The sequence below is a fragment of the Dothidotthia symphoricarpi genome (genome assembly GCF_010015815.1).
Source record: "Dothidotthia symphoricarpi CBS 119687 unplaced genomic scaffold P153scaffold_16, whole genome shotgun sequence".
Classification (NCBI taxonomy): Eukaryota; Fungi; Ascomycota; class Dothideomycetes; order Pleosporales; family Dothidotthiaceae; genus Dothidotthia; species Dothidotthia symphoricarpi.
In genome coordinates this window covers 266,291-291,276 of record NW_022985023.1, presented here as the reverse complement: position 1 = coordinate 291,276, position 24,986 = coordinate 266,291, and the positions used below count along the sequence as shown (strand labels likewise).

The window sequence follows — 24,986 nt, the reverse complement described above, 5'->3', positions numbered from 1 at the left end:
CGAATGGCTCGGCGCAAAGATTGCGTGACGCCAACCCCAATTGCATCGCCCTGCGACCGCCCAATCCGCGCGTTGGCTGGCAAGGTTTCGTCCGCTCTCTGAGCACGGCCACCAACGGGCGGGACGCTTCCCCCAGTGTACCATAAGAACAGGGATCATTCGGCGAAACACACAATTTCTTTTGTTGTGCCTGCCTCCCGGGAGTCTGTTCATACAAGTGTGCTTGCTGCCCGCACGTTCTGTTGTGCTTGCTTCTTCGACCCTCTTTTCCCCGCATTTGCGACATCCTAGTTGTAGGTGACAAGACCAGCTGCAGCCTCGACACGCCAATCGCACGCACACGTCTGGCCGATCGTCCCGCCTCGCGAGCTTCTAGGTTTTGGTAGCGTCGCGAACTTATCTCCAGCTCCCGCGCCACGTCCCCCACACCACCCGCGGCTGCTACATGGCACCGACGACAATGTGCTTTGGCAGGAAACCCGCAGACCCGGAGTCGAAGAAGAATGAGGAAATCGAAAAGGACCTCCGCGTGGACAGGAAGAAGTCGGAGCGCGAGGTGAAGCTCCTGTTGCTTGGTATGCACCCACGCTAGACGCTGGGGACACGCGCTGACCGAGACGTCGCTGCAGGTGCTGGCGAGAGCGGCAAGTCGACGGTTCTGAAGCAGATGCGCATCATCAACGCAGGCGGATTCGGCAGGACGGAGCGCAAGACATGGCGAGCCACCATCTTCAACAACCTGGTGTCGGCCTTCCAGACCATCTACGCGGCCATGCAGGATGACGACACTGATTTCGAGGACGAAGACAACATCGTACGTGGGAGTCGTGTCAATGCGAAAAAGAGCGTCTACTAAACCTCGTCTAGCGCTACTCCGAGCTGGTCAACTCCGCACCAGATATTGGAATCGAAGAGCCCATGCCCGAAGAGTTCCTCACTGCCTTCAACTGCCTGTGGGCGGACAAGGGTGTGCAGCTGACGATACTGAGGGGCAACCAGTACGCGCTGCACGACAACCTGAGCTAGTCAGTCAATCCCGCCTGTGTCCGACTCTCGCGCTGACAGACATGCAGCTTCTTCCAAGATGTCGACAGACTCTTCGCCAAAGACTTCCTTCCCACTGACCAAGACATTCTGCGCACACGACTACGAACAACCGGTATCTCAGAGACCATCTTTGAGCTCGGCAACCTGACATACAAGATGGTCGACGTCGGTGGCCAGCGCTCGGAACGGAAAAAGTGGATTCACGTATTCGACAACGTGCAAGTAGTACTGTTTCTCGTCGCCATCAGCGGTTACGACCACGTACTAGTGGAAGACAGGAATGGGGTGAGTATCCGTTGCGCTACGGCCAGGCCCCAACTGACGTTTTCTAGAACCAAATGCACGAAGCCTTGATGCTCTTCGAATCCATCTCCAACTCCAAGTACTTTGACAGATCAGCCTTGATCCTCTTTCTCAACAAGAGCGATCTCTTCCGAGAAAAGATAGCAGGTGGCATGAGCCGAATCAACAAGGTCTTCCCAGACTACACAGGCTCTCCGACCGATGTCGAAGCAGGACAGGAGTTCTTCGCGGCCAAGTTCCGCAACCTCGTACGACAGCCGAAGAAGGAGGTTTACATCCACTACACCAACGCGACCGATACGGATCTGCTGAAGAAGACCATGGCATCAGTACAGGACATGATTGTCCAGCGCAACCTCAATGCCCTCATTCTGTGAGTGACTCAACGTCACCACGGTTAGAGCGAATCAAGACAATGAGTCCCACTCGTCATGATCGATGGACACGTCAGAGCATGGCCGGCATACGCTCGTATACCAACACGACGACATCAGTGCCAGGACGGGTGTGAGACTTTTGGCAGCTATGTGGCGACTCGGGCGAGACGATTTTGACGACCATTTCCATATTTTACCTCTGATATCCTGGATTTCTCCTCTGTCCTCTCGCGGAAGGACAAACTACGACGTAATTACTGCAAAATACGGGCGGAATACCATATGTAGCATTCAGGGCGCTGGCGGCTGTTTGCACGCGTATAGCCAGGGAGACGGGGGATTGTTTTGTGCTTTTCAAGCGTCATCAGCGATCGGCGCAAGGGTTCGAGTTCGAGTTGTCCATGCCCATATTGTGGCTTTCAGAGTATTCCCCAGCCAGTGACACATGGCGAGTTAGCAACCAAGCAGAGCTAAGAGCGAGGTGGTATGGGGGCTTAACAAGTAATGTCAAAATATAGTATATTGAAATGTATCACCAGTCAAGATACCACTACATTAGCTTATGCACATCTGTAGAGAGGTGTTATGTCAAGACTCAGGTACAGCACCTCGTCAGGGAATGACGTTGGACGATGGCTATTCATGTGTAGGCGGCTGTGGCGTCTAAATACGGCAACTACGAAGCGAGGAGTTTGTTTTTTGATCGGATGTGGGTCCAAGGTGTGCACTGAGTAGAGAGGTGGTTTGGTGGATATGACGTGGTGGCAATGAGGGATGAGTGACGAGTGAAAGGCGGTTGGGGAAGAGGCGTGGTTCATTGGAGGTTTTTGTACAGAGAACATATTTCAAGAGGCGATGAGTCTTGGTGGATGGGGTAGGTTAGCGTGGGTCTACACTTGGGAATGGAGAAGCGGTTGGGTGGCAAAGGAATGGAGTTGTTTCATGGTTCAAGGTGTCCGTCGAGTGCTGCTGGTGATGGTTTTCCCGTGAATTTCGCGCCTTGGCACGGACGTGCATTGCAGATATCGGCCCTCCAGAGCCGCGTCGAGCCTCTCGCATCACCAACCTGCCCCTCCAGCCGGCCATGTTCTCTCCTGCCATAGGGAGAGTCGTCCGCTCGACCACGTCCCTCTCTGCAGCGCCCGCCAGCGCCCTCAACCGCGCTGTGCTGAACACGGCCCAGCAGCCCTTCATCCCGCCGAGGCAGCAGCGGCGCCTGTCGTCGTCCAAGCCCTCGACACCGCCCGATAACAAGAAGAAGCGCGTGGATGAGCAGGAGCTCGGTGCGCGGAAGCTGCACAGCGCAGCGAAGAGGGCAGAGAAGCAGAGCAAGGCCAAAGATGTGTCGACTGCCGCAGAGACGCCCGCGGTCGCATTCAACCTTCCCTACGTACGGCCGACCGACCACCTGCACGAGCATGGTACGTCACCCCACACGTGTGCTTGGATGGTGTGCTTGTGTGTGTGCATGTGTGCTGACTCATAGCAGAGGTGAAGCTGTCGTCCTTCTTCTCGCTCCACCGCCCCATTTCCATCCAACACTCGTGGCCCGAGCCCACGTCCACGGCCGAGTTCGACGCCCTGTTCGACAATGTCGCCCAGCACAGCACCAGGTCGATACAACGCACCAAGCGCACTCTCACCGAGTTCATCGACCGCCTAACCGCAAAGGTTGACGCCGCCGAAGAGCAGGCCGCAGACGCACAACAGGCATCCATCGAGGTATACCACCTCGACACGGCCATGCCAACACAGGAGAGCGTCGAGAGCTGGGCATCGCGTCTCCTTCCATTCCGACCGCCGCCGCCACCAAACCCTTCCAATGCGCTGGCTGCGGAGCCGGAGCTGTATGCCCAGAACGCAGAGGAGATGGCGGATGCTATCAACCAGCGCATCACCGAAGTCATGCTTCCCGAGAGACCGACGTTCAGGGAGCACGTCAGGAGACGGCGGGGAGGCATGTTCTTGATCAGTGTCAAGAGGCAGAGGAAGCTGAAGATGAAGAAGCACAAGTACAAGAAACTGATGAAGAGGACAAGGCTGTTGCGGAGGAAATTGGATAGGCTATAAGCGCCCTCGAGAGAGGCATTACGAATACTCTCCTACTCTCTCCTGTTCTTGGGCATTTTCTGGTGCTGTTCAGCTTAGAATTTTGGCTGCATGAGGCGCCTGGCTTAACGCCCGCCTTGTTTTCGAATACGAGCGCGCATCTTCGTCAACCGCATTTGCCCTTTGCTACATGTTGTTACTATTTGCTCACTCGATTTCTAGTCCCGTGTGCATGCGATCGAGTCTCCAACGCATTGATGTTCGTTACCGTCAGCCGCTGCGACAGGTGTGATGAAACTGTACTGCGACCAAGCACGTCACGACACCGCCTGTCACCCTCTGACAACCATCTAGCCACACAATAAAGCGGCTTTGACATACATGTTCTCCTACATACTGACGTCGCAGCCTGCTGATCATACGTCTTGACAGTGTCTGACATCTTGGCGCGAACGTCTTTGCGGGCAATCTTCCATGCCTGACAGCGGTGAAATTTTTGATTCGCAACCTCTGGGTGGAGAACCGAGACATCTGGATTGCAGTCTGATGAGCGGGCGCTTACTTGGAGAGGCATCGCATCGTGGTTAGTGAGTTGAGATGATATGTATAAGAGGCTCGTAGCCTCAGGTTTGGCATTCCGATCACGCCTCACAACTCCACCCTACTTGACACTCCCTTTCTTCCATTCCCACTGTCGCTTGTTAGTAATCCCATTTTACATTCTCTCAAGTCGAATAGCTACCGGTAGCCATTCCACTTCCCCTTTACATATCCATACACTGTTGGAGCCGGTCTCCCTTCATCAACATCCCAATCTCCACCTCACCCCCCTACTCAAGATGCTCTCCAAATCCCTCCTCATCTCGCTGTGCGTCAGCCGCGCACTCGCCCGCTTCGGCCAAGAACAAGTCCCCATCGCCGCCATCCAAAAAGTCCAAGCCGGCGACCCTGGCGTTGCATCAACAATCGCCGGCGCAGCAATAAGCGACATCCTGGGCGCTGCAAACTCCTGCGCAAAGGTACCACCTCCCACTCCCCCTTCCACCTCGCACATCTGACCCATCCAGCTCCAACGCGCCGACGAAATCATGACCAAGCTCGGCGGCGGCGCCGACGCACTCGCCGCCGCCATCGGCATGGTGACCGCAGAGAAGAACACAAACCCATTCGTGGGCGGCAATGTGCAGAACGTATGCGCAGATGCGAGTCTACCCGCCACACCGGAGTTGAGGGGCATCACGCCGCTTATTGATCCCGATGTGGATGTTGATGGGAAGGTGGCGGCGTTGAGTAAGAGTTCGGCTGCGAGTCCGTTGGCGGCGGATGGGTTGAGTGTGTTTGAGGTTATGCAACAGGCTGGGTTGGCGGATTTGGTTGTGGCGCAGGACGCGGCGGGTGGTATGTCGATGCTGTTCTACTCTGGTTGATGGCTTGATGCTGATTATTGCAATAGGTGCTGGACAGGGAACGGCGGGCAATGGGACGGCTGCTGGGTCGAGTGGGAATGCTAATAACAGCGGCAACAACAATAATAACGGCAATTCTAAGGGTAACTCTAACAACAGCGGCAATGGCAACAACAACTCTAATAGCAACACCAATAACAACGGCAACGCCAACTCGAACACCAACGCCAATAGTAATACCAACTCCAACAACAACGGTAATAGCAATACGAATTCGAACTCTGACACCAACTCCACATCAACATCCACCACCACCGCAGACTTCGGCCTCTGCACCCCCACCATCTTCTTCGCAGGCGGTCTCAACTCGCGCCCCGCCACAGAATTCACCTTCCAAATCACCGACCCGTTAGCCCGCGGCGGCCAGCAAGAAGCCCTAAACCCCAACATCATCACAAACGCGCTCTGCAACCAGCTGACAAATGTTTGCAACGCGAATGACGCCGCGAAACAGATTTGCGCGGATGCGAAAGCGAAGGTGGCGGCGGCGGGGACGAGGGATCAGAGTACGGCGGATTTGTTCAATGCCGCGGTCGGGTTTGCGGGCGCGGGTGGGAGTGCGAGTGCGAGGAGAGCGAGGAGGGGCTTGATGGGGAGGGACGCGAAGGAGGCGTGTCAGATTTGTGAGGCGGAGTGATGGGGGAGAGGGGGAAGTGAGGGGATGGGATGGGACTTGATGGGTCTTTATCGCTTGGTTTTTGCGCTGCGAGGAGGTGGAGGACTTGGGTGGGTGGGGAGAGTGTGGTGAGGTTTAGTTGGGACGAATACTACATGACACAATACGATTTTATGTCTTCAGCTGCTGCAGATCAGATACCCAGTACCAGTGCCAGTACCGTGCTCTTATCAAAACGGTAGGGAATTACCTTCCCACTGCATACTTGTAGCAATCTCATCGCGCTCGACACTGCACATTATCGATCGTACGTACAGTCCAACCGTGGTCTTCGAGAGACGGAGCGGGTGCGACTTGCCCCAAAAGCACATTAACTACACACTACCCAACCCTCGCAAACATCTATAGAAGTACGCGATGAAGGAGACGATACGTATCAGCACAACCGCGCAAACCCCCACCATCTCAGTGTCCGACTATCTCCCCAAAAGCCATCTGCCTACGAAAATCAACGAAACAGCAAGTTACCAGCAACCAACCCCCAGACAAACACACGCGTTTATAAATAGCACCTCCCACCCCACCCCAGTCTCCCCAGTCTCCCGGAATGAGCTGAACTTTATTCCTTTCCCTGGCTTGACCTGGCTTGACCTGGCTTACCCCGGCCTTTTACTTACCTATCTACGGCTTCCACTCCTATCCGCGTCTGTGCACTATCTCTCGAAAAGTCTAGCACACGTCAGGCACCTTCGGGTTCGGGTGTTGGGTATTGTGTTGTGCTCGGCGTTTTTGCGTTTCGGGGCGGGTTCAATGGTTCAATGTCGGCGGTGTTTGTCGCGGGTGGGTTTCGGGTTAGCTTCGGGGTGAGGGGTGAGAGGGGATGGGGGAGGAAGGTGGTGCGGGTTTGTGGCGGAGTGATTGTGGGGGCTTGTTGGGTGTGTTTTGGGGTTTTGCTGTCTTGTTGATGTTGTTTTGGGTGGTTTTGTTGGGAGAGGTTTGATGTGGAGGTGGGGAGTAAAGTGGTGCTTGTGGTAGTGTTTTTTTGCTTTGTACGTGGTCTGATGGGGGAAGCGTGGTGATGCCGGTGTTAATGGTGTATTTTTGGAAGGGAGTATACTGTTGGAGAGTGAGTGGTTTGCTGGGAGTGAGGCAGGGTGAGGGGATATTGTATGCTGGGATCTTCATATTTTTGGTCCTCGCAAGGGTGGACGTTTCTATATTTATCTAGCAGCAAGATATCAATCACTGCCTCTGCGAGTGCCTGTATGCGTTGCTTGTGGTAATCACGCGTGGCTGTTCAGATGGAATGGCTAGGCCAATGTATGAGTGGCGGTTTCGATATGCATTCTTGTCTTCTTACGCTCTATTGCTGCTACAAATGGGATCTCTTGACGAACAAGTGCGCTTTGATGTGCGTCGTGGGACTTCAAGATCGCTGTGTTGGAACTGTGGAGTCGACCTCAACCCATAATTCTTGCCAACGCACTGCTTATTTGTCGACCAAGCCCATGGTCTTCTTGGTCCTAGCACTGTGCTCTAGCAGTCAATGTCTTGAGCATGAGCAGATGACAATACATCTGGAACGCCCTCGCTGTGATCAACGTGCATCCTCTTCACCTACCATCCTCAACATCTATCTGAGACTGTCACCTCAAAGAATTACAAGTCACACCACATCGGCCTGCGACAAGCGATGTCACACAGTCTGAACGCGTTACGAGTTGCATACACGCATGCATATGTTCATACGATGACACCTACCTACGTTGTGCTCCGCCCTCTTCAGTCGTTATTGCCGAAGGATATAGCGATTTGCGCACCTCGATCGTCCAGCACGCGACCCATTCTATGGTCATTTGACCACTTGACCACACCACAGACTCCGCACTTCGTATCCAATCACTCATAAGTCTCCACTGCGAATATTGCACATCGGAGTCAGAAACTCCTCCAGTTATGAGGCGACCAAGCACGTGGCCTACGGAATAGCAACGAGTTCGTCCATAGAGTTCCTGGTTGCGCATCCAAAGGCGAAGTCGATGAGGATCATGGTGGTAAGCAAGTTGCTATCATTGGCAGATATGTGAATAATCGACAAAACCAAAGAGCATCTCAAGTGCTGCTTGAACGGCAAGGCGAGTCTAGCGAAGGCACTCACAGATAACATGAAACCTGCTACGCAAGAACAATGAGAACATGCACTCATAAGAAGAAACACATGTAACCCTACACGTTTCTTGCCAATAACGACGCTGCAACACTACAACTTGCTGTTGCATAACCAGTAATAGAAGGTGACTTTGGGAGTGTACATTCCTATTGTTAGCATGTGCCTGCCCACGGCCAACAACAAGAGGGCGCAGCATGAAGGATTTAAGCATATAACCAGGGATGCCAGCGATAAGTCTCTTATCATGTTGGTCATAATTGATTTTCTCTCGGTGACAAAAGCCTGATATGGGCGAACTACAACTGCCAAGAGGGTGAGATGGGATGATTCTGTATGAAAAAACGGTTTTCCAAGAGAGAAGGAAGCCTTGGTAAAGAGGGCAACGATGTCTTAAGTCCGCAGTGCAAGTACCGAACTCTTGGGTAATCTTGAGGTAATTTAAGATTGCGGTATCCCTGCAACCACGAATTCGATCTCGCTCCATCATCGGCGAAGCAAAATCTCCACGCACGGTACCGTGGACCTTATGCTCTGTACATATTACCTAAACTCGGCCAGCGTCTGGTCGCAAGTTGGCGTGAACGTATTGCGCGTCTGATTAGGTTAGGTACTGTGATATGCCGCTGATGTGCTCCCATCTCTGCCGCCCCGCACGGAAGCTAGTCGCAATTGTTCCTCAGCCATGGTACAATTGGGGAATCAGCGGGATACCAGAGCAGGTGGAGGAAACAAGATAAGCGATACGATGACGTTGTTCGCGTGCTTCGGCTCGGCAAGTTGGGCTGATGGTGAAACGCCCCGCGTTTTCGCTTTCCAAGCACCTACCTGGGAGATTGCAGCCATCTCTAAAAATTCTACGACCACCGTGCTGCCTGAGCTGATAGCTTGATACAGACCCATCAGGCTTGGCGTCATGCTGAGATCACAAATGCAGTTTCAATTTACACCTCATTTCGGGCCTTCCGACGGTCGGCTCCGGGACGAACGTGGTCAGCGTGTTCAGCGTGGCTCATCGAGGCAGAAACCAGGCGCAGCCACGATCTTGACCAATGCGCCAGGTTGGTGTCTTTTCCTGCACACGATCCTCTTTAGTCACACCTTTGTAGTTCGCGGAGAAAATGTTCCTCTGACGATGCGTACGTATGTGGGCCTCTTTTCGACAGATGAGCCATTCATGGGACGCGTGACAGCTGTCGTATACCGGTGGAAATTTCGCGCCAGTGTCTGCAGTTGACGAAGCCTTCTTCTACGGCTTCCGTCCCGCGTAATCGAAACCCTGCACGTAACAGGAACATGTCCTCTTTTGGCTAGCAAGCCGTGAACATGCCAGCATCCCGGATCACGCACAGAGCCGTTAGGCACATAACGGTTGTTCCACCAATTCCTTCGCAGGGGCGTCCTAGGGGCTTCATTTCGCGAGTCCAGTCTAGAACCCGATGCATGTGCTGAAGGATGTTGATGCCTCCAAAAGGCTGTAAGACTGTCACTTTCCTCGCGTAGACTTATTGGGAACGGGTTGATTCCATTCTCTCTTTTGCCTTCTTTCTTGTTTTTTGTTTTTTTCCGTTTTACCGTTCATCACCCGCCCTCTTTCCTCACACTCCTTCATTTTTCACTTCGTTTCGGAATTGCTCGCTTAACCAGAATGTTATGATGCTCTCCCATGGGATTCAAACCAGAGAGGACGCCCACGTCTATGTCGACCCCTCTATACCACTCAATGTCGGCCTATGGACTCTGTATGCCGGTGCGACTGCGTTTCTCGGCCTTCGGGTGTGGATCAAAATCACTCGACGCCATGGACTCTGGTATGATGACTGGATTCTTATTGTATCCTGGGTGAGCACCTCTTTGCGTCCGATGCACTATCAGATATATATGTAGCAAGCCGTGTCTAACCCCTCTTCAGATCATCCTCACAGTCAACAACAGTCTAATATCATTGGAGTTTGCAACTGGCTATGTCGCTGATGTATGGGACGATCGCATGCACATTCTCATCAACATAACATCGTGTGGCACCCTTGTAGGGCAGGCATTGACGAAGACGGCATTCGCAGTGACCCTACTCAAGCTGACCAAAGGCTGGCAAAGATGGGTGCTGTGGTACATCATTGTGTCCATGAACCTCTACATGGTTGTCAAGGTTGTCTTCCAATGGGCCAAGATCTACGACAAGCCAAGTTATAACGTCTGGTACCGTATTAACTTGTATCTCGATTGGGATTTTCGACAAGGGTTTAAAGAGGGTGGCAATGGTGAGTTGAGCTCGAGAACTCACATCTCAGTTCACTAACAATACGGCCAGTGTACAACATTATTATGGACTTTGTCCTGGCTCTTTTCCCATGGATCATTACATGGCATCTGGATATGCGCAGGGTTGAGAAGGTCGGTCTTTGTGCAACTATGAGTCTGGTAAGTGACGATGTACACCATTACGCCGCTTGAGCGTCGCAAAAGGTCGGGTCACTAACGTAAGGCTTCACGCAGGGAATGATAGTTGCCGTCGTATCAGCGATACGAACAGGCTGGAAGAGCGAAGGAAACGACAAGGACACGATGTACTTTTGGCGAAACGCGCTCTCGAACGTCTGGTTTTCATCAGAAGTCGTTGGCACGATTATCGTACAATGCATTCCAGTGTTGCGCCCATTGATCAGAGACATACACACGTCATTGACCTCGAAGAAGTTGGCATCTAATATCATGGAAACTGCTCCTGGTACGGGCCGACGCAGCAAGTATGTCTCGCAACAAACTCTTGAACCCGGACGCTTCGCTAACAGTGTCTAGACAACCCGCTGAGTATATCACCAGCCATAGCGCAACAGCATACTCCGACGGGAAGGGCGACACATCTACCGACTCGTGGGACAACCAGGGAATATACCACAAGACAGACTTCGAACTGTCGAGCATGGAGATCAAGAACGGCAAACAGGAGACTTCACTCGTTTAGATGACATCAAAAAGCAATTCTATCATTTCAAGACACTCACTACCACTGCACATCCAACTTGGGGACTCTGTTTCGCGTTCGGGTCGCACGACATACCCGATGCAGAATTGCCATTCACGTGAAAACTCCGTTTCGGTTGCCGCCGATGCAACCATGTCAGCGCATGAAGTGAAACTGCACGCCGCGAGAAAACCGCCGAAGGTGCTACAAGAACCGGGTTACGGGTGTTGTGTCATGTTACACAGAATTTGGCACCGATCGGCGCTGTGGAGATGTATCATGAAGTAATGACCACGAATATGTTACACATGGATGGCCGTTGAATACACGATACACAGCCTCACTTTGAAGATCCAGATAGAGGTCAAGGTCGTCGTCTGTCAATTTAAACCCTATATGCCGTAAACGTGTGCCCTCATTTCCGAGCAGTTGGGTTTTGGGTGGATTCTCCCGCGTTGAAACACGGTTGCGCCCGATCGCCACGTGTTGCGGCGATCAATATATAAAAACGAATGTGTACGGATTGTTGCGCCAAGAACCTTGCTTTGGACAGATTCAGCCATTACGTCTATGGGTGTTTCATCGTGGTGGAAAACAAAACTCAGCGCTTAGATAAGTCCACTGTCCTTCATAGTATACAGCGCTTCCTTGTAACTCGCCTCCACACAAAGACCGTCGCGCAATGTGAGTGTAATCTCTTGCTTTACGAGGCGCCCAAGCACTTCCACCCCCTTCTCGATATTGGTCGAATGTAGTCCACCAGATATTGCTCCTCATCCCGCCACCGTCTTCAAAATGAGTGAAGGTCATGAGCCAAGCCCCAGAAACTCAGAGATCTATGTTATCCTTTAACGTAGTGTGTTCGAATTGTCAGGCTCAGTGGAGGTGTTACTCGTACCGGGATCGACTGAACGATTCACGTGTGGCCATATGGTTGAGATGAACTGAAGAAACAGACGCGCAGGATCTCGTTCTGAAGGTGCCCGCACTTCTTGGTGATGAAATCGATATAGTTCACCATTGGTGCATTTGTCTTCGTGGATAGGAACGCCAATATATCGTAGGCGTGCCGCTTGTCGTTTCCATAGACACTGGAATAAGGACTGCGTGTTTCAGTTCAATGAGGAGTGAGGCAAGCGCAGTGCTGTACAGGTAGAGTCTCAGAAATTCATCAGCTTTCTCGATGTCGCTTTCCTTGGAATAAACTGTGTTGAACCTGATGTAGGGCGGTGTCATCTTATCTTCTTCGTTTCCATAAAGCTACTCCAATCCTGGTATTTCGCTAACAAGAGTTTTGAGGCTCTTACGAATACACTTCGCATCCTCGAGTACCCATAGTGACAAGCAATATGGGTTAAAGGGATAGAATGGATCACACTCTGGTACAGTATAAATCTGAGGGTTTAATTGAGGCCATTTGGGTGGAAGCGAGACCACCTCTGGAAGATCTGGATGTAGTGGATTTGGGCCTGAAATATGTCAAAACAACCACCATACTTCGCAGTAACGCAAACATTCTTACCAATAACTATTTCTCCCCAGGTCTTGACGAGCTCCGAGCTTCAGCTTTATACCAGTATTCAGCGCCTGGTCGAAATGCCGTGTCTGATTCTCGTACTGCTGGCCCGTCTTGCGCCTCAGATATCGATATATTCCTCCAACGAAGATTGGTTTTGATGCCGCTTGCTAATTCTGCTAGACGAAAAGGTACTCCTAGTTCATTTCCCTTTTCATCAGTACCTATTGGGAGCTTCGGAGGACGGAACGTCTGGGTTGGGTCTGAAGAGTCTCCGAATGCAACATGCGGGCGTTGATCCATATGGACTTGTGGGCAGGTCTCTTCGTTGATATTAGATCCATACAATCATTCAATGACTTATGGCAAGGCCCAGCCAAGCTTGTTCCAGACACGAAGCAATCTGTGAAGGTCGAATTTTCGTTAGGTTGCATAGTTGAGACTGGAAGGGCGGCCGACACACTCACAGGTGCAAATAGAGTACAGCACTGTTCGTGCGCACACGAAAGCTGAGTTGATATAGGGAGCGATGACAGAAGTTGCCAGTTTGTGGCTGAGTGCAAGTTGTGGTGTTGGGGGAGTGTCGACAAAGTTTTTTCTGGATAATTTGAAGGCGGACAAGGCTTGTAGCCTGATCTCACTTTGAATCATAAGCACATGGGTGGGTCTTTTAGGTGACAGCATCTCAAGGAGCTATGAGAATTCCACCTAATGGATATCTGACAGTCCTACGAACGGAGCTTTGCCAGTGGCGAATATGGACTACTGGTTTTTAATATGAGATTCGATCGGCTATATCAGATTCAGAGCTTCGGCTCTTACCAGATTCATGTCAGTTGGTAAGTTGGACAATATAATCTTAACGAGGTCCGAACAGTATATAGAAATTGTTGTCACACCCGACAATAATTGTATCAAGAAGACAGACAGAGATGGCCACCAGCCCATCTAGGTACTGGGGACATTACGCCGTGAAGATCTATCTATTTACTTCAAACCAAATCCCTTTTCACTCAGATGACTACTTGATACTCCTCACCAACTCCCTCAGATCGCCACCCTCAACCCACTTCTCCTCTCCGCCTCCACCGACCCCAAGCCCTCCGCCTGCGCCACCTCCACTGACGCCCCAGCCTTCTCCCACCTCGCCGACTATCCTCGCAGGCTGTCCACCGACAACAGATCCCGAGGCGATGACCATATTAGCGGGTACCACGGAGTGCGGCAAGATCTTGACATTCTCTTTGATGATAACAAAGGGCTGTATAGTGACCTTCTCCCCGATATGAACATGTGATGATATATTGATGGCCTGTATCGTGCAGTTGGGACCTTGAGCGTGTTAGTTTGACATCAGGCAACAAAGGTATTCTCAGTTCGAGATTTCCAAGCCTGGGAAGGATTTGTTCACATACCTACGTATACATTGTCGCCGATCTTCATCGGGTAGTATTGAACCTGACCTCTGCTGATTCGACACGGGGGCTTGATGACGCTTCCTGTGGATATGACTGTACATCGGCCAATGCTGATGCTGGTAGGCGTAACCTCTCTCCCCGATTGCGACGGGACCGGACGTGTAGAATGTAGATCGCCTCGCAATTGTACGTCTGCCATGATGACAGTCCGGCCGCCTAGCGTGATATTTGCTGTTCCAGTAATAGCAGAGCGTCGAGAGACTTTGTTACCGGAGTCCTACAGACCGGTCAGAGCTGACCAAACATCCATATGCCTGCTAGCCTTGAGAAACATGAAGCTAGACATGCACGCAAACAACATTACGAGAACCGAGAAAAGATGATAAAGAGAAGCCGGTCGAGGACCAACCAGCGAGAGAAGAAGCCTACAAAAGCGTAGTCTAATCGAGTACAAAAGCGTAGTCTGATCGAGTACGCTGTACGGAAGGAAACTCATAGACTAGAGCATATCCGGCAATGCTCGATTACACAATACTTACAGTCTCAATATACTCGCCCTTGGGCACAGCTTTCCTCGCCGCAGGACGCGACATCTTCCGCGGCACTTCCCGTGCGCCTTTACTATTCTCGAAGACGCTTCAGAATCCCGGTTGCTTCCCAAGAAACCCGCTGCGGCAGTTGTGAAGCGAGAAGAAGATATGGCGCAACGTCGAAGGAGTGGAAAAGCACGGTCCAAGCGTTGGAAGGAACCAATGAAACGCGTACGCACGTGCTCCATCACGACGACGCGACTAGTCGAACATCGCATTCTCTGATAGACGTCAGTGTTCTTCGGCTCTCATGTCCCACTTCGCGTGCTCCTTTGTGAGATGTGGCTGGTGCATTCCCTCTTGGTACGCGCCTTATCGTGCTACCGTAGAAATCTATCTAATCGCCTAACAACTTGCAGAGGCGCAGTGACTAGGCCACAGTGCCTGATAACGACGTGTAATAGTTCCCACAGTAGTTCTTGAACTTCCTACTATCTTCGAAAACTAGCGTAAGTTATACCGCCGTCTCCAGTCTCCAAGGAACCAGCGTTTCCAAGATATTTACCCGGCACCAGAGTCCATCCACAATGACCTTCAACACACGAGATCGAAACCTCCCAGCATTCACATCAGAACTATTCTTAGGTTGTGTGAACCGAGAATCTTCGGACACATTCCTTCACGATAGCACACACCCATGGTAGATCCACGAGTAGATCCACCTCCACATGTCCCACTACACCAAAGCAGACCAAATGGCATTCACCAAACCGCATACCTCACCCTGAGCAAACAGATATACCCACCCCGAGCAGCCAATCGCTCTCCCCGCTCGAAATCTTCCACGAACACTCTCTCCCGCCAAGAAAATCCGTCAACCATGCAAATCTCCACAAGCGGGGTGCCTGGTCTGATGTGATCTGATCTTGTCTGGCCATGTCTAGTATAGGCCCGAAGCCATGCACAGAAAAGCCATCCAGATCCGAATCCGACCCCCAAAGCCACCCAGAGATCTTGTCTTGTGACAAGGCATGTTCCATAACGGAGGGCCTCCGACAGGCTGGCTGTGCACGCCGAGCTGCGATGCTTCCCCAGATCGCTAGTGGGAGCTAAATCCGACGTCGGGGATGGCATGTGTGGGTGGTAGACGAACGGACGGACAGACGCACATGCCCTGTCCATGCGGGTTTGCTGGGTAGGAATGTGGAGACGTTGTGTGTGTAGATATCGACGTAGCGTATCTGGGCCGTATAAGCCTTCTGGTCTGGTCTAGTCAATGGTCGATATCTACCCAGGCAAGTGCTGTGTAAAACGCCGATCGACTGATCCCACCCTGATGATGCATATGTATACATACCAAAATACACCCCACGCCCACACACCCTCCGAACACACACGCCCTATCGCCGATCGTCCGAAGATCCGGCCACGACTCCGAGCGCGAGGTGGCTATGAATAAAGCCCCATCGGACGGCGCCGGAAGCCAGACTGTATGCATGCAGCGCGAACTGTAAGCGCAAGCGCAAGCGCGAACATTAGACCTTGGTCCGACACAAGGCGGAGTTTTAGTGCATGTAACATGCCTTCCCGCTAGCGGACCGTAGAGTAGTATAAGGCAGGAAAGAACGTGGCACCGGGTATGTTAGTAGCGTCGAGATGACCGAGCAGAATTTTAGGGGGGACGAGATTTCAGGGTCTGGAAGCTGCTGCTGCGTGTATGGGAAATCCGGATTTGGGCCGAGTGTAAGCCTGTGACCGTGAGGTAGATTTACATGTGACTTTGAAGTGTGTGCGTGTGTGCAGAAAACAATGCGTTTATTCAATATACTCCTGGTCCTTTGACCAACTAGACTTTTTCCCGCGCTGACTTGGCATCCTGAACCCGGATTATACCATCATTCGTAATATCGTTGCTACCAAGTTCTTAAGGACGAAACAAACAGGTCTTGAACGTGCTTTCGAAGGCCGCTCTCGTTGATACAGAACCTCGTGAAACTGAAGACAATTGAACTCCAGTGGAAAAACTTCCTAAACCCTACCATGAACGCCTGTGTGTTGATAAGTTCGGCTGCCAGCCGGAATTGAACATGCGTAGCATTTTGTGGACAATGAAATGTGTCGAAGGCACGAAAAGCGAAGGAACAGCCTCTCAAGAAAGATCGTATGAGGTCAAGAACGATCGCAGAAGAATAATGAGAGTGAGAAATTTCCCAGAACATCAACAACATATCTCCATTAAGACAAGCACTATGATTTGTTCCATTTTCGATTCATGCCGATCTGGATAGCCTGCTGCGTACTGTACAAGAATACAGGTCGAGGCAGTTCGTGAGGTTCGTTGATGGTCGTTCAGGCTGTCATGTCGCCAGGGGTATTGACTGTGGTGAACTCCGTGGTGATGGTGTGGCGTAAAGTTTGTACAAAACGAAAAGATGAAGAATTTACGAGGCTTTCACGGAGTTTTCCGCTCGTTGGTTGATGTGATTGGCATGCGATTCTAGTGCGCGTGCTTGGACGTGGGTAACTGGAATATGGTTAGCACATAAACAGAAGAATGGACATTGCAACTCACCTGGCCAGACAGCAGCCTTGGACAGCATATACGCTGTCACCATGAGTAGCTTCGTGCCATATCCGACGTGGCCCAGGTTCGAATAACCACTGAATACAGGCCCTGAATTGGCAGACATATCGTAAGCCAGTTTCATATCCGCGTGGTGGAGAATGTCCGCAACCTTCTGCAGGAGCTTGACGTCCTCCTCTTCAAGGAGCATGATTGCAGGAACGGCGGTGAAGTCGATATTGTCTTTGCCCAGAATACCTAGGAAACGCCCAACACGATCTTGAACAGTGGCGACCCATTCAGCGAGAACTTGTGCACAGTCGAAGGTACACAATGCGGATGAGTTAGGTAGTTCCCTAGCAGTGAAATCGACGTATGTTGCACCAAGTTTATCTGCCATAGAAAGAGAGTCGGCTGCATAAAACGCAGCTTTGCGAAGGTGTTTTTCGCGTTTTGACGATTGGTTGGACTGGTTGATATGGCCGACAATATCAGAACCATCTGTGTTTCTAGGGTCCGAGGACGAGGAACTCTCCGGGGAACCGTCGGCTTGGGCAACGATTTCAATGCCTCTTGCGAGCTCATTGGCCATGCCATCAAAGTCTCGCTGCCACAAAAGTTCCTTGGACCTGGCAAGATTGATGAAAAGCCTCACGTACGCTAGGTCCAACAAGGGTATGCAGTCAGCGGACAATGGACCGAATGGGCTAGGTCGCTCAATGCTGTGATTGGGGTTGGTCCTCCAAGCAGACTGCCAGGCCTTCAGTGCAGGTTCAACTTGGGCATGCATGGCTTCAGTCTCCTGTGTTTTCCACAAACGTCCGGTGTGTCTTTGTCGTGTCTCCCAAATGTAAACGTGTAGCGCATTGATCAGGACGTAGCACCCGAATGTGCTAGGTCGAATATCGCTTCCAGTGCTGTCGTTCATAGACTGGCCGCTGTATGCTTGAGCATATGAGTTATGCATGCGATTGCCTGACTGTCGTGTGCTGGCTTCCAGCAAGTAGGTCATGGCAGCATTGAAAGATAGTCCTCTTGTTTGTGCAACCATTGGGCCGCCCATTGCCATCCATGCCTGAGGGCTGTCTGCGCACCAAATGTCTTCCTCGCAAGGAAGGTCGAGGCGAATCTCGGAATTCAGAATCCGTGGAGCATGTGCGTACGCCGAAACTAACAAGCTCGACATTGAAAACACAGCGAAGTACGTTCGTTTGCGTTCCTCGATCTTCTTCCATTGAATCCACTGGGCGTGTTCGTTGACGGTGTCAGTCTGGGAGTGATCATGATTCATATCTGTGTCGTCCATCATGCTAACATCATGACCGTTCGTTTGATGACGGGGACTATGGCTCATCGTCTCTGCAGTCGCAGCTTTATCCAACCCAGAAGCTTTTGCGAGACTCACAAGGGCTGCACAATGAGTGCTGGCGACCTCAGCAGCCTGTCGATCACCACAGTTGTGACCAAATATAAGGTTCAACAACATGGCCTGAACTAACCACAGTGGTGGTTTGTTGAGAGAGTCGTTAGTAACGCTGGGTCCATTGACTGCAGCTGAAAGACCAGCTCGACGACGCTCGTCCAAATAGTAAAGAATCATCTTCTTCGCGGCCTCGAAGAGTTCTTTCGCAACATTGTGCTCGAACTCGTAGAGAGCACCAATCGCTGCCATCGCCAGAATTAGACAGCCACCACCACCAACCATGCCGTCGTGATTGTAGCTGCTAGAAGTGCGCAGGTGATATGTGTATGCTGGAGTATCAAAACACAAAGTTGGGATATGTAGAAAGGGTAGGTGAGGATGAAAGAATTGTATATATGCGTTCACAAAGCGTTGGAGATCCATGGTAGTTGGAAGCGAGGCAACCTGGACCTGGGGTTTTCCACTGTTTGTAGTAGACAAGGGTGAGCTGATTTGAGGTTGAGAGAATTTCCTTTGCGGATGACCGTACCCAAGAGCTTGCGACAAATTGAACATCAGAGCTTGTCTGGTAGCATCGGTGATGGATTCTGTAGAGACGGACGTTACTGAGCTGTGCCTCGCACTTCCATTTCTGGACGAAGATATACTACCAGAATCAGAGTTGAAGGTCAAGGGTGCCTGGAAATATTGATTGGGCATACCAGGAATGCCTGCAGAGGGACTTGTGTTTGGTAGTGGAGGAGGCGAAGCCATATAGAAGTCGTTCTGAACTCCATGGTCTCCAAGATCATTGGGTGAGACGGCATGCATCATCAACTCAGGAAATACAGGAGCCATGGCGTCGAGGGTGTAGGGTGTCGGGTTGATGTTGGCGTGAGTAACTAATGGGTTATGCCACATGGCGGCAGATGTGGGCTGACCTGAGCCGTCTATCATTATTTCGTTGAATGTATTTTGGCTTGCATTACTCATGGCTGAGGGTGACGATCCGTCGACAGCCAACTCATTGAACATCATCGAATTGTCTAGGCTTGTGTTCCATACGAAGTCATCCTCTTCGATGGGGTTGTTTCCAGCGAAGGGGTTGGCGAATTGATGAAATGGCGATTGCGGATGTCCAACAGAGGCGTTGAAATGATGCAACTGATTGGGATTGATGGTGGATGCTGACGACGGACCAAAGAATTTCTCGAGCTCAAGATCGTCAGGGCCAACAGTTGGCATGGGTGCTGTTCGAAGCCCGCCGCTTAAGCTTAGGCCAAGATGTGTGTCTATCCTTGGTAGTCCATGATGTTGGCCGTGGTTGCCCAAAGATGTTGACAGGCCTCTGTAATCAAACTGACTAGCTGGGTTCATGCCAGAGATACTCGCATGACGAGAATGTCCTGGATGATGGCTTCCTGAGCCCACCGCTAACGATGCGTTGTGGTTTGCCAAGAAGTTACTCAGATGGCCTGCGTCAATGTGACCGATCGTGTTCGCTCTGGGCCTCATACTCCCGCTGCCAAGATTGTTCGACACCGAGTTCTTGCGTACACGCGCTGTGGAGTTGGGAGGCAAGCCAGTCGTGCTTTCCCGACGAGCATTGCGAGGCCTTGTAGACGTTGCTCCAGACTGATGCAGCTTCTGCTGGTGTCGCAACAGCAAGTCACGCCGCGCAAAGCATCGGGTACATTGTGGGCACTCGAAAGGCTTCTCTTTGGTGTGAGATCGCTCGTGGCGCTTCAGGTGCTCCAGCCGTGCGAACGATCGACTGCATGTCGTGCAGACGTGTGGCCTGGGCTTGTCTGTCTTTGGCGGGGGGAAGGTCGCCGTGGTGGGCTGTGAGGTTGTTGGTTGCGCAGTCTGTACAGACGCAACAACTGACATGCATTGTCAGTGTATGGTACGAGGTTGTCAGTGGTTTGTCACTCACTGGTACTACTGCCGACGGTGCTTCCCGACCCGTCGCTGGGAGTGCTCGCCTGAGCCATAGGGCTCGTGCCTTCGATTTGCGCAGACATGATCAGTCACGTTGCTTATGTGATGTTCGACTTGGCCTGGCACAACGCAATTCGCCTTGTGGACCTTCAAAGGGGCCCGACTTGGTGAAGCGAAAGTGAAGCTTCGTGGACTGACAAACTCGTCGAGTAACTAAGGACTCGAAGAGACAAGGGCGCTGCAACCGCGCACGCACGTCAGCAAACTGTTGGCACAAGAGCGAGAGTAGAGTGCAGTACCTTGTGCAGGCCTCCACGCCAAACAGGTGTTCGTGGGGTGTTTGGGGGCGAGGTTGCGAGGGCAGGTGAGCAATGTAAGGCTTCGGGCGCGACGTGTGTATGGCCAGTTGCAGCTGGGGTAATTCGGCGCTGTGGGAAAGAATGGAGGTGTGTGGGAGAAGGCCAATTGATGTCCACTGGAGGGTTATGTCGAGTGCAAGCGGTCTCAGGAGCGTAGATGGTTTGCAAGGGCGTCTTGCAAGAGGACGAGCCTGTGCTGAACGGACTCGGCGGAGAGATGAACCAGGGACGTCGATGGAACTTGTGCTGATTCGGCCCGTCCACTCGATGGCGCACGTACGTACCTAGTCTACGGACAGTGGTAGGACCCGTATAGTCGAGGTGGCTGTGAGCATTCGCGAGTTGCTGGACTGAGGGCCGCTTAGTACAGCCTTGCTGCAATCGTTACTGGCACAACCGCCAGGTTCCGATGCCTTTGCTGGAACTGCCTGTGGGCTAGAATACAGAGCAGACACGGCGTCGGGAGCAATTGGCAAGCTCTGGACAGCGGCGCGGCGATTGGCTGTGGTGCTGCCGCGGGTGCACAGCCGGGGAAAGAAAGAAGCTGGGGTAACGCAATCTGGGGCCTTTTCTCTCTCTCTCGCACGAAACACGCAGCGCAATGAAGCTCTGAACAAAGTATCTCGGCAGTCTTCACGCAAGTGACGGCGACGAGGCAAAAGCAAATGTCTACAGAGCGTGCGTTCGTCCCAGCCCAAGACAGCAAATAACGAGCAGATCCCCGAGGCCGTGCTCGTGATGCGTGCATGACACAGCAACGCTCCTCCAAGCTAAGCCCCAGGCCTGCAGGGATCTGTCGGCCGCCAGTGGACAGGGTCTGCGTGCACTCGCCTCTCCGCGAGCTCCCAGTTGCCCATGCAGACTTTTCTAGAGGCGGCCACAGTTTGCCCGTTGCTGGCTGGCGCTGATCGCGAGGCTCGCTGGCCCACTGGCCCACTGCACACACCGTCTGTCGTCTGCGCTCCGGAAGTCGGCAGGGCCAGCAACTCGACCCGATCGGCAATAGGTACCAGTGAGACTCTTCTCACCTGCACCACGCCTTGGCTGCATCATATGCTCCAGGGGTCCACACGGCCTCGGCCCATGGTACCAAAGCCAGGCGCCGTGTGCGTTGTTTTTCGACCGCTGTCGTGCAGCAAGCATCGCTCTGTGGCTGCCGAATCGCCTATCCACTGTCGAGCCGAATCCTCTACTATCGAGCCGCCGTCTTCGACAATGCTCGCTGGCCTGCGTCTGGGCGACGTCAGACTTGTACGTACCACACGGCTGGAATAGATTGGTAGCCGGCAGATTCCAAATTAGCCTTCATCACTTGTTCCTGGATAGCTCTCGGCGCCATCGCAGGCGTCTGGGGTGCACGATGCAGCAGCACATCCTGCGACGCAACCGGACGACTCCATGGCTTGAGCGTGAGCTTGGCTCCCCAGACTCGAGCATCGTGGACCCGCAACGAAGGGAGGATGCGCGCGTTCGGCCTACATGGTACATTCAGCCATCCTTGTCTCTGCTGCCACCAAAGCGCCGAACTACACCAACAACCACGACTGACAGCACGCTGCGCCGACTGCAAACTGCAGTCGTCGACGAAACTAGACAAGACGATGACATGGCGCGCATTATATATCCGCGGCCCTGCAGTACAGAGAGCCTTCACCGATCTGCTGGAGCAAGCGTCTACCCGTAAGCAAACCTGGCAAAATCTGGGGAAAGCTGGCGGCAGCAGATGGAGGATGCGAGGCCACGCTTAGACCAATACGCCAGACTACCCCGGACTTCCGAACAATTCTAGAGTTGGCGCTTTTAGGCCATGCAGCTAATTCTAAAGCGCGCAGCTTCCATTGGACTTGTTCACAGCCCACCGGCTCCCAAACGGTTTCGTCACTCTAGCCCTGCTCATGCAGTAGCTATTAACCCTTACCAACCGAGGGCGTTACTCGCTGATCAGAGCCGTTTTCCTAGTGGTCCACTTGTAGAACAGTATCGCCAGCTGCAAAAACGGTGTCGCCCTTCTAGTCGCAATTTGTCACTGACATAGCAATCAATGTCTGCACTACCTGCACTGGACTACCTTGTCTGCAAGCTAGCTGACTATGGCGACTCGCTAGATATCCGACAGCCGAAGACGATGACCCGCCTCGATTCTGCATAGAGCCAATAGGCCACTGTGGATATTTTCCAGCACCTGACCGTTTGAAGCGTGAGGCAGCCTGGCTCACATTCACGCATGTTGCGTCTCCAGCCATACAGCGTCGGCCGCCATTTTCCTGCTCCGAGTAGTGGAGCACGATTACGTACGACGGCTCTTGTTTCTATCGCATGTTTGTCAACCGACCATTCTCGCTTCGGCTCAACCGCCCGCTGCTCGAGTCCAGGTCACGTTCCCACAATAAACCGTCGGCTACCACCATTTATGCGTATTTCTTACAAGGTCGTCCCCATGACTAATGCGACCCTGGATAGTGACGTCTGTTTCCTGTGGCAATGGAAGATCTGCCGTAGTTGTGCATCAGACCAACTCGTGGCAGATGCACACTACGCATAGTGGATGTCGTTCAAGCCCACCAACGTCAATCAAATGGCAGTGGGCCCGGCCAACATTCAAAGAATAGGCCGAGTGTAAGAGCTCTGCAGACTGCTAACAATGGTTCGTAGTATGCCGCGCCTCTACTGCTCGAGGGAACAGACCCACCGGCTCGCACCGCTCGATCTGCAACCAACTTGGACCCTTGGGCCATTGAAACTGCATATGGCCACGGTATTCGGGATACTGCTAACCAGAAATGCCACTTACAGTCAAGGGCAGCGCCATTCAATCCTTCGGCGCCTAGGTTTTTAGCCTGCTTCAAGAAGAGATAACAAAGAATTGGTTATCAAAGCTCGTGGACAATCATATTGCCCTCTTGAGAGTGGATATGCAAAACGATAGTCTTGTTTGTGGCTTTCGCGCATGTGCTTTTCCACATTCTCAACTGATCATGTCCCGCCTGCAGCCAGAGTATGGCTCGAAAGTCTCGGTATACCGATCGCACAGTGCATGACGTATTCCCCACTGTACTGTGTACGATACTCGAGATAATACCGAACAGCTAATCACCACTCACGCCAACACGATACCAAACAAGACGGGAGCATATGCAGAGACTCAATGACGAGCGTCCGCTAAATACATCCCGCTCCAGCCAAGGATGAACTAACGCGACCAGGAAGTCCCGATGCACCTCGCTCCACCACGGCCCCTCCATGTTCGCCCCTAGAAGTAGATGTATGCTGCGATGCTTGCACATAGCCGCCTCGACTATCGCTGTACCCAACCAGACCCGCATGTGCAGCTGTTCCGTTCACTCGTATTGCAAGCATCATGCCACTCGATCCCGACATGATACCATCGTAATAACACACGCGAAAACTGGACCTGGAGGTACGAAAGGCACGATCTAAGCTGTGACTGGCCTGCATGAAGGGTGTTCAACAGCCTTTGATCCTTTCTTCGGTTCTTTAGGCCGTAACGCTTTCGCAGCATATCCGTCAATTACGGCAACGTATCACACAGAGCTTTTGTTTCTGATATACCTGGAATTGAACTAAGCTTGGCGACCGTCACAGTTAAACGATTTAAACATACGACCCTTAGCTCCAGCAGCATCTAGTCAACCATCTAACTAGGCAGCTTTGTTGTCACCTGCACACATTTAAACAACGCTATTCCCTAGTAGTACTGGCCTACATTGATCGCGAAGCCAAACATTGTTTTTGTGTGCAGCTGGGTACGTACTTTGCTGCATCATCAATCATATTGTTATCGAGACAAGATGTTCTGGACGTACACTATCGATCGGATCAGTACCAGTCTCTGTCTACTACCTTGAACGTTATCGTTGCCACTCGACGTTTAAATCACGGCCCCATTGTTTGTTATTCTCCGAGATATTTCCCGTCCACGGATGTCCGCGGCGCTGAATGTACATGTTGATCGCAGTCTTGTAGTATCAACGAGACATTACTTTCCAGCTCATCGGCTTATCATCGGTGTGGGCTTTCAAGGTGGAACGATTCCGCTTCCGGCTTCCGACTTCCGATATCCCACCGGCACTTCTCAAGTGTTTGCTACGTTGAGCACGGACAAAAGGGTGACCGTACTCAGCGACAAACCAAAGCAGAAAGATATTTCTGAAAAGTCACCTGGCATCGACTGAGTTGATCTCGCGACTGTGACGAAGCATATATGGTGATGGTTGGTGAACCCTTGAGCCGTTCATTCGAATCTCTT

At 52.1% G+C, this 24,986-nt stretch overlaps 9 protein-coding genes across 9 annotated transcripts; 5 read left to right on the top strand and 4 right to left on the bottom strand.

Annotated features, from left to right (window-relative positions):
• Nucleotides 1–460: 460 nt before the first annotated feature.
• P153DRAFT_388095 (guanine nucleotide binding protein, alpha subunit) lies at nt 461–1,727 on the top strand (the record flags this gene model as incomplete). Its single annotated transcript, XM_033670723.1, has 5 exons — nt 461–575; nt 630–814; nt 868–1,025; nt 1,074–1,332; nt 1,380–1,727. The coding sequence occupies 5 exons, from the start codon at nt 461–463 to the stop codon at nt 1,725–1,727; spliced, it is 1,065 nt and encodes a 354-aa protein (XP_033521165.1).
• A 1,084-nt stretch (nt 1,728–2,811) lies between these two features.
• P153DRAFT_296984 (uncharacterized protein) lies at nt 2,812–3,797 on the top strand (the record flags this gene model as incomplete). The annotated part of the gene is made up of 2 exons (XM_033664128.1): nt 2,812–3,148; nt 3,217–3,797. 2 exons carry the CDS (start codon nt 2,812–2,814, stop codon nt 3,795–3,797), a joined length of 918 nt encoding a protein of 305 aa, XP_033521164.1.
• An 818-nt stretch (nt 3,798–4,615) lies between these two features.
• On the top strand, nt 4,616–5,879 carry P153DRAFT_377731 (uncharacterized protein; the record flags this gene model as incomplete). The annotated part of the gene is made up of 3 exons (XM_033669752.1): nt 4,616–4,795; nt 4,844–5,174; nt 5,230–5,879. 3 exons carry the CDS (start codon nt 4,616–4,618, stop codon nt 5,877–5,879), a joined length of 1,161 nt encoding a protein of 386 aa, XP_033521163.1.
• Nucleotides 5,880–6,186: 307 nt separating this feature from the next.
• On the top strand, nt 6,187–6,942 carry P153DRAFT_69701 (uncharacterized protein). The gene has a single exon (XM_033673352.1). The coding sequence runs from the start codon at nt 6,276–6,278 to the stop codon at nt 6,723–6,725; it is 450 nt and encodes a 149-aa protein (XP_033521162.1). The 5' UTR covers nt 6,187–6,275; the 3' UTR covers nt 6,726–6,942.
• A 2,739-nt stretch (nt 6,943–9,681) lies between these two features.
• On the top strand, nt 9,682–10,990 carry P153DRAFT_388091 (uncharacterized protein; the record flags this gene model as incomplete). Its single annotated transcript, XM_033670722.1, has 5 exons — nt 9,682–9,867; nt 9,938–10,286; nt 10,337–10,446; nt 10,522–10,772; nt 10,825–10,990. 5 exons carry the CDS (start codon nt 9,682–9,684, stop codon nt 10,988–10,990), a joined length of 1,062 nt encoding a protein of 353 aa, XP_033521161.1.
• A 916-nt stretch (nt 10,991–11,906) lies between these two features.
• Nucleotides 11,907–12,226, bottom strand: P153DRAFT_388090 (uncharacterized protein; the record flags this gene model as incomplete). The annotated part of the gene is made up of 2 exons (XM_033670721.1): nt 11,907–12,093; nt 12,141–12,226. 2 exons carry the CDS (start codon nt 12,224–12,226, stop codon nt 11,907–11,909), a joined length of 273 nt encoding a protein of 90 aa, XP_033521160.1.
• Nucleotides 12,227–13,352: 1,126 nt separating this feature from the next.
• On the bottom strand, nt 13,353–14,633 carry P153DRAFT_368818 (trimeric LpxA-like protein). The gene is made up of 3 exons (XM_033668617.1): nt 14,464–14,633; nt 13,922–14,201; nt 13,353–13,838 (listed from the first exon to the last, which is right to left on the bottom strand). The coding sequence occupies exons 1-3, from the start codon at nt 14,515–14,517 to the stop codon at nt 13,528–13,530; spliced, it is 645 nt and encodes a 214-aa protein (XP_033521159.1). The 5' UTR covers nt 14,518–14,633; the 3' UTR covers nt 13,353–13,527.
• A 138-nt stretch (nt 14,634–14,771) lies between these two features.
• Nucleotides 14,772–16,114, bottom strand: P153DRAFT_368817 (uncharacterized protein). Its single transcript, XM_033668616.1, has one exon. The coding sequence runs from the start codon at nt 15,634–15,636 to the stop codon at nt 15,217–15,219; it is 420 nt and encodes a 139-aa protein (XP_033521158.1). The 5' UTR covers nt 15,637–16,114; the 3' UTR covers nt 14,772–15,216.
• A 781-nt stretch (nt 16,115–16,895) lies between these two features.
• P153DRAFT_377728 (DNA binding regulatory protein-like protein AmdX) lies at nt 16,896–20,443 on the bottom strand (the record flags this gene model as incomplete). Its single annotated transcript, XM_033669751.1, has 3 exons — nt 16,896–16,978; nt 17,027–20,302; nt 20,356–20,443. The coding sequence occupies 3 exons, from the start codon at nt 20,441–20,443 to the stop codon at nt 16,896–16,898; spliced, it is 3,447 nt and encodes a 1,148-aa protein (XP_033521157.1).
• Nucleotides 20,444–24,986: the final 4,543 nt, after the last annotated feature.

Excerpts from the sequence above, each read along its gene's own strand:
- P153DRAFT_69701 (XM_033673352.1), top strand. The coding sequence starts at position 6,276 with ATGAAGGAGACGATACGTATCAGCACAACCGCGCAAACCCCCACCATC.
- P153DRAFT_368818 (XM_033668617.1), bottom strand. The coding sequence starts at position 14,517 with ATGTCGCGTCCTGCGGCGAGGAAAGCTGTGCCCAAGGGCGAGTATATT. Across the intron at positions 14,202-14,463 it reads AGGGCGAGTATATTGAGACT|GACTCCGGTAACAAAGTCTC; the intron begins GTAAGTATTGTG and ends ACCGGTCTGTAG. Across the intron at positions 13,839-13,921 it reads CGGCGACAATGTATACGTAG|GTCCCAACTGCACGATACAG; the intron begins GTATGTGAACAA and ends AACACGCTCAAG.
- P153DRAFT_368817 (XM_033668616.1), bottom strand. The coding sequence starts at position 15,636 with ATGGACAGGGCATGTGCGTCTGTCCGTCCGTTCGTCTACCACCCACAC.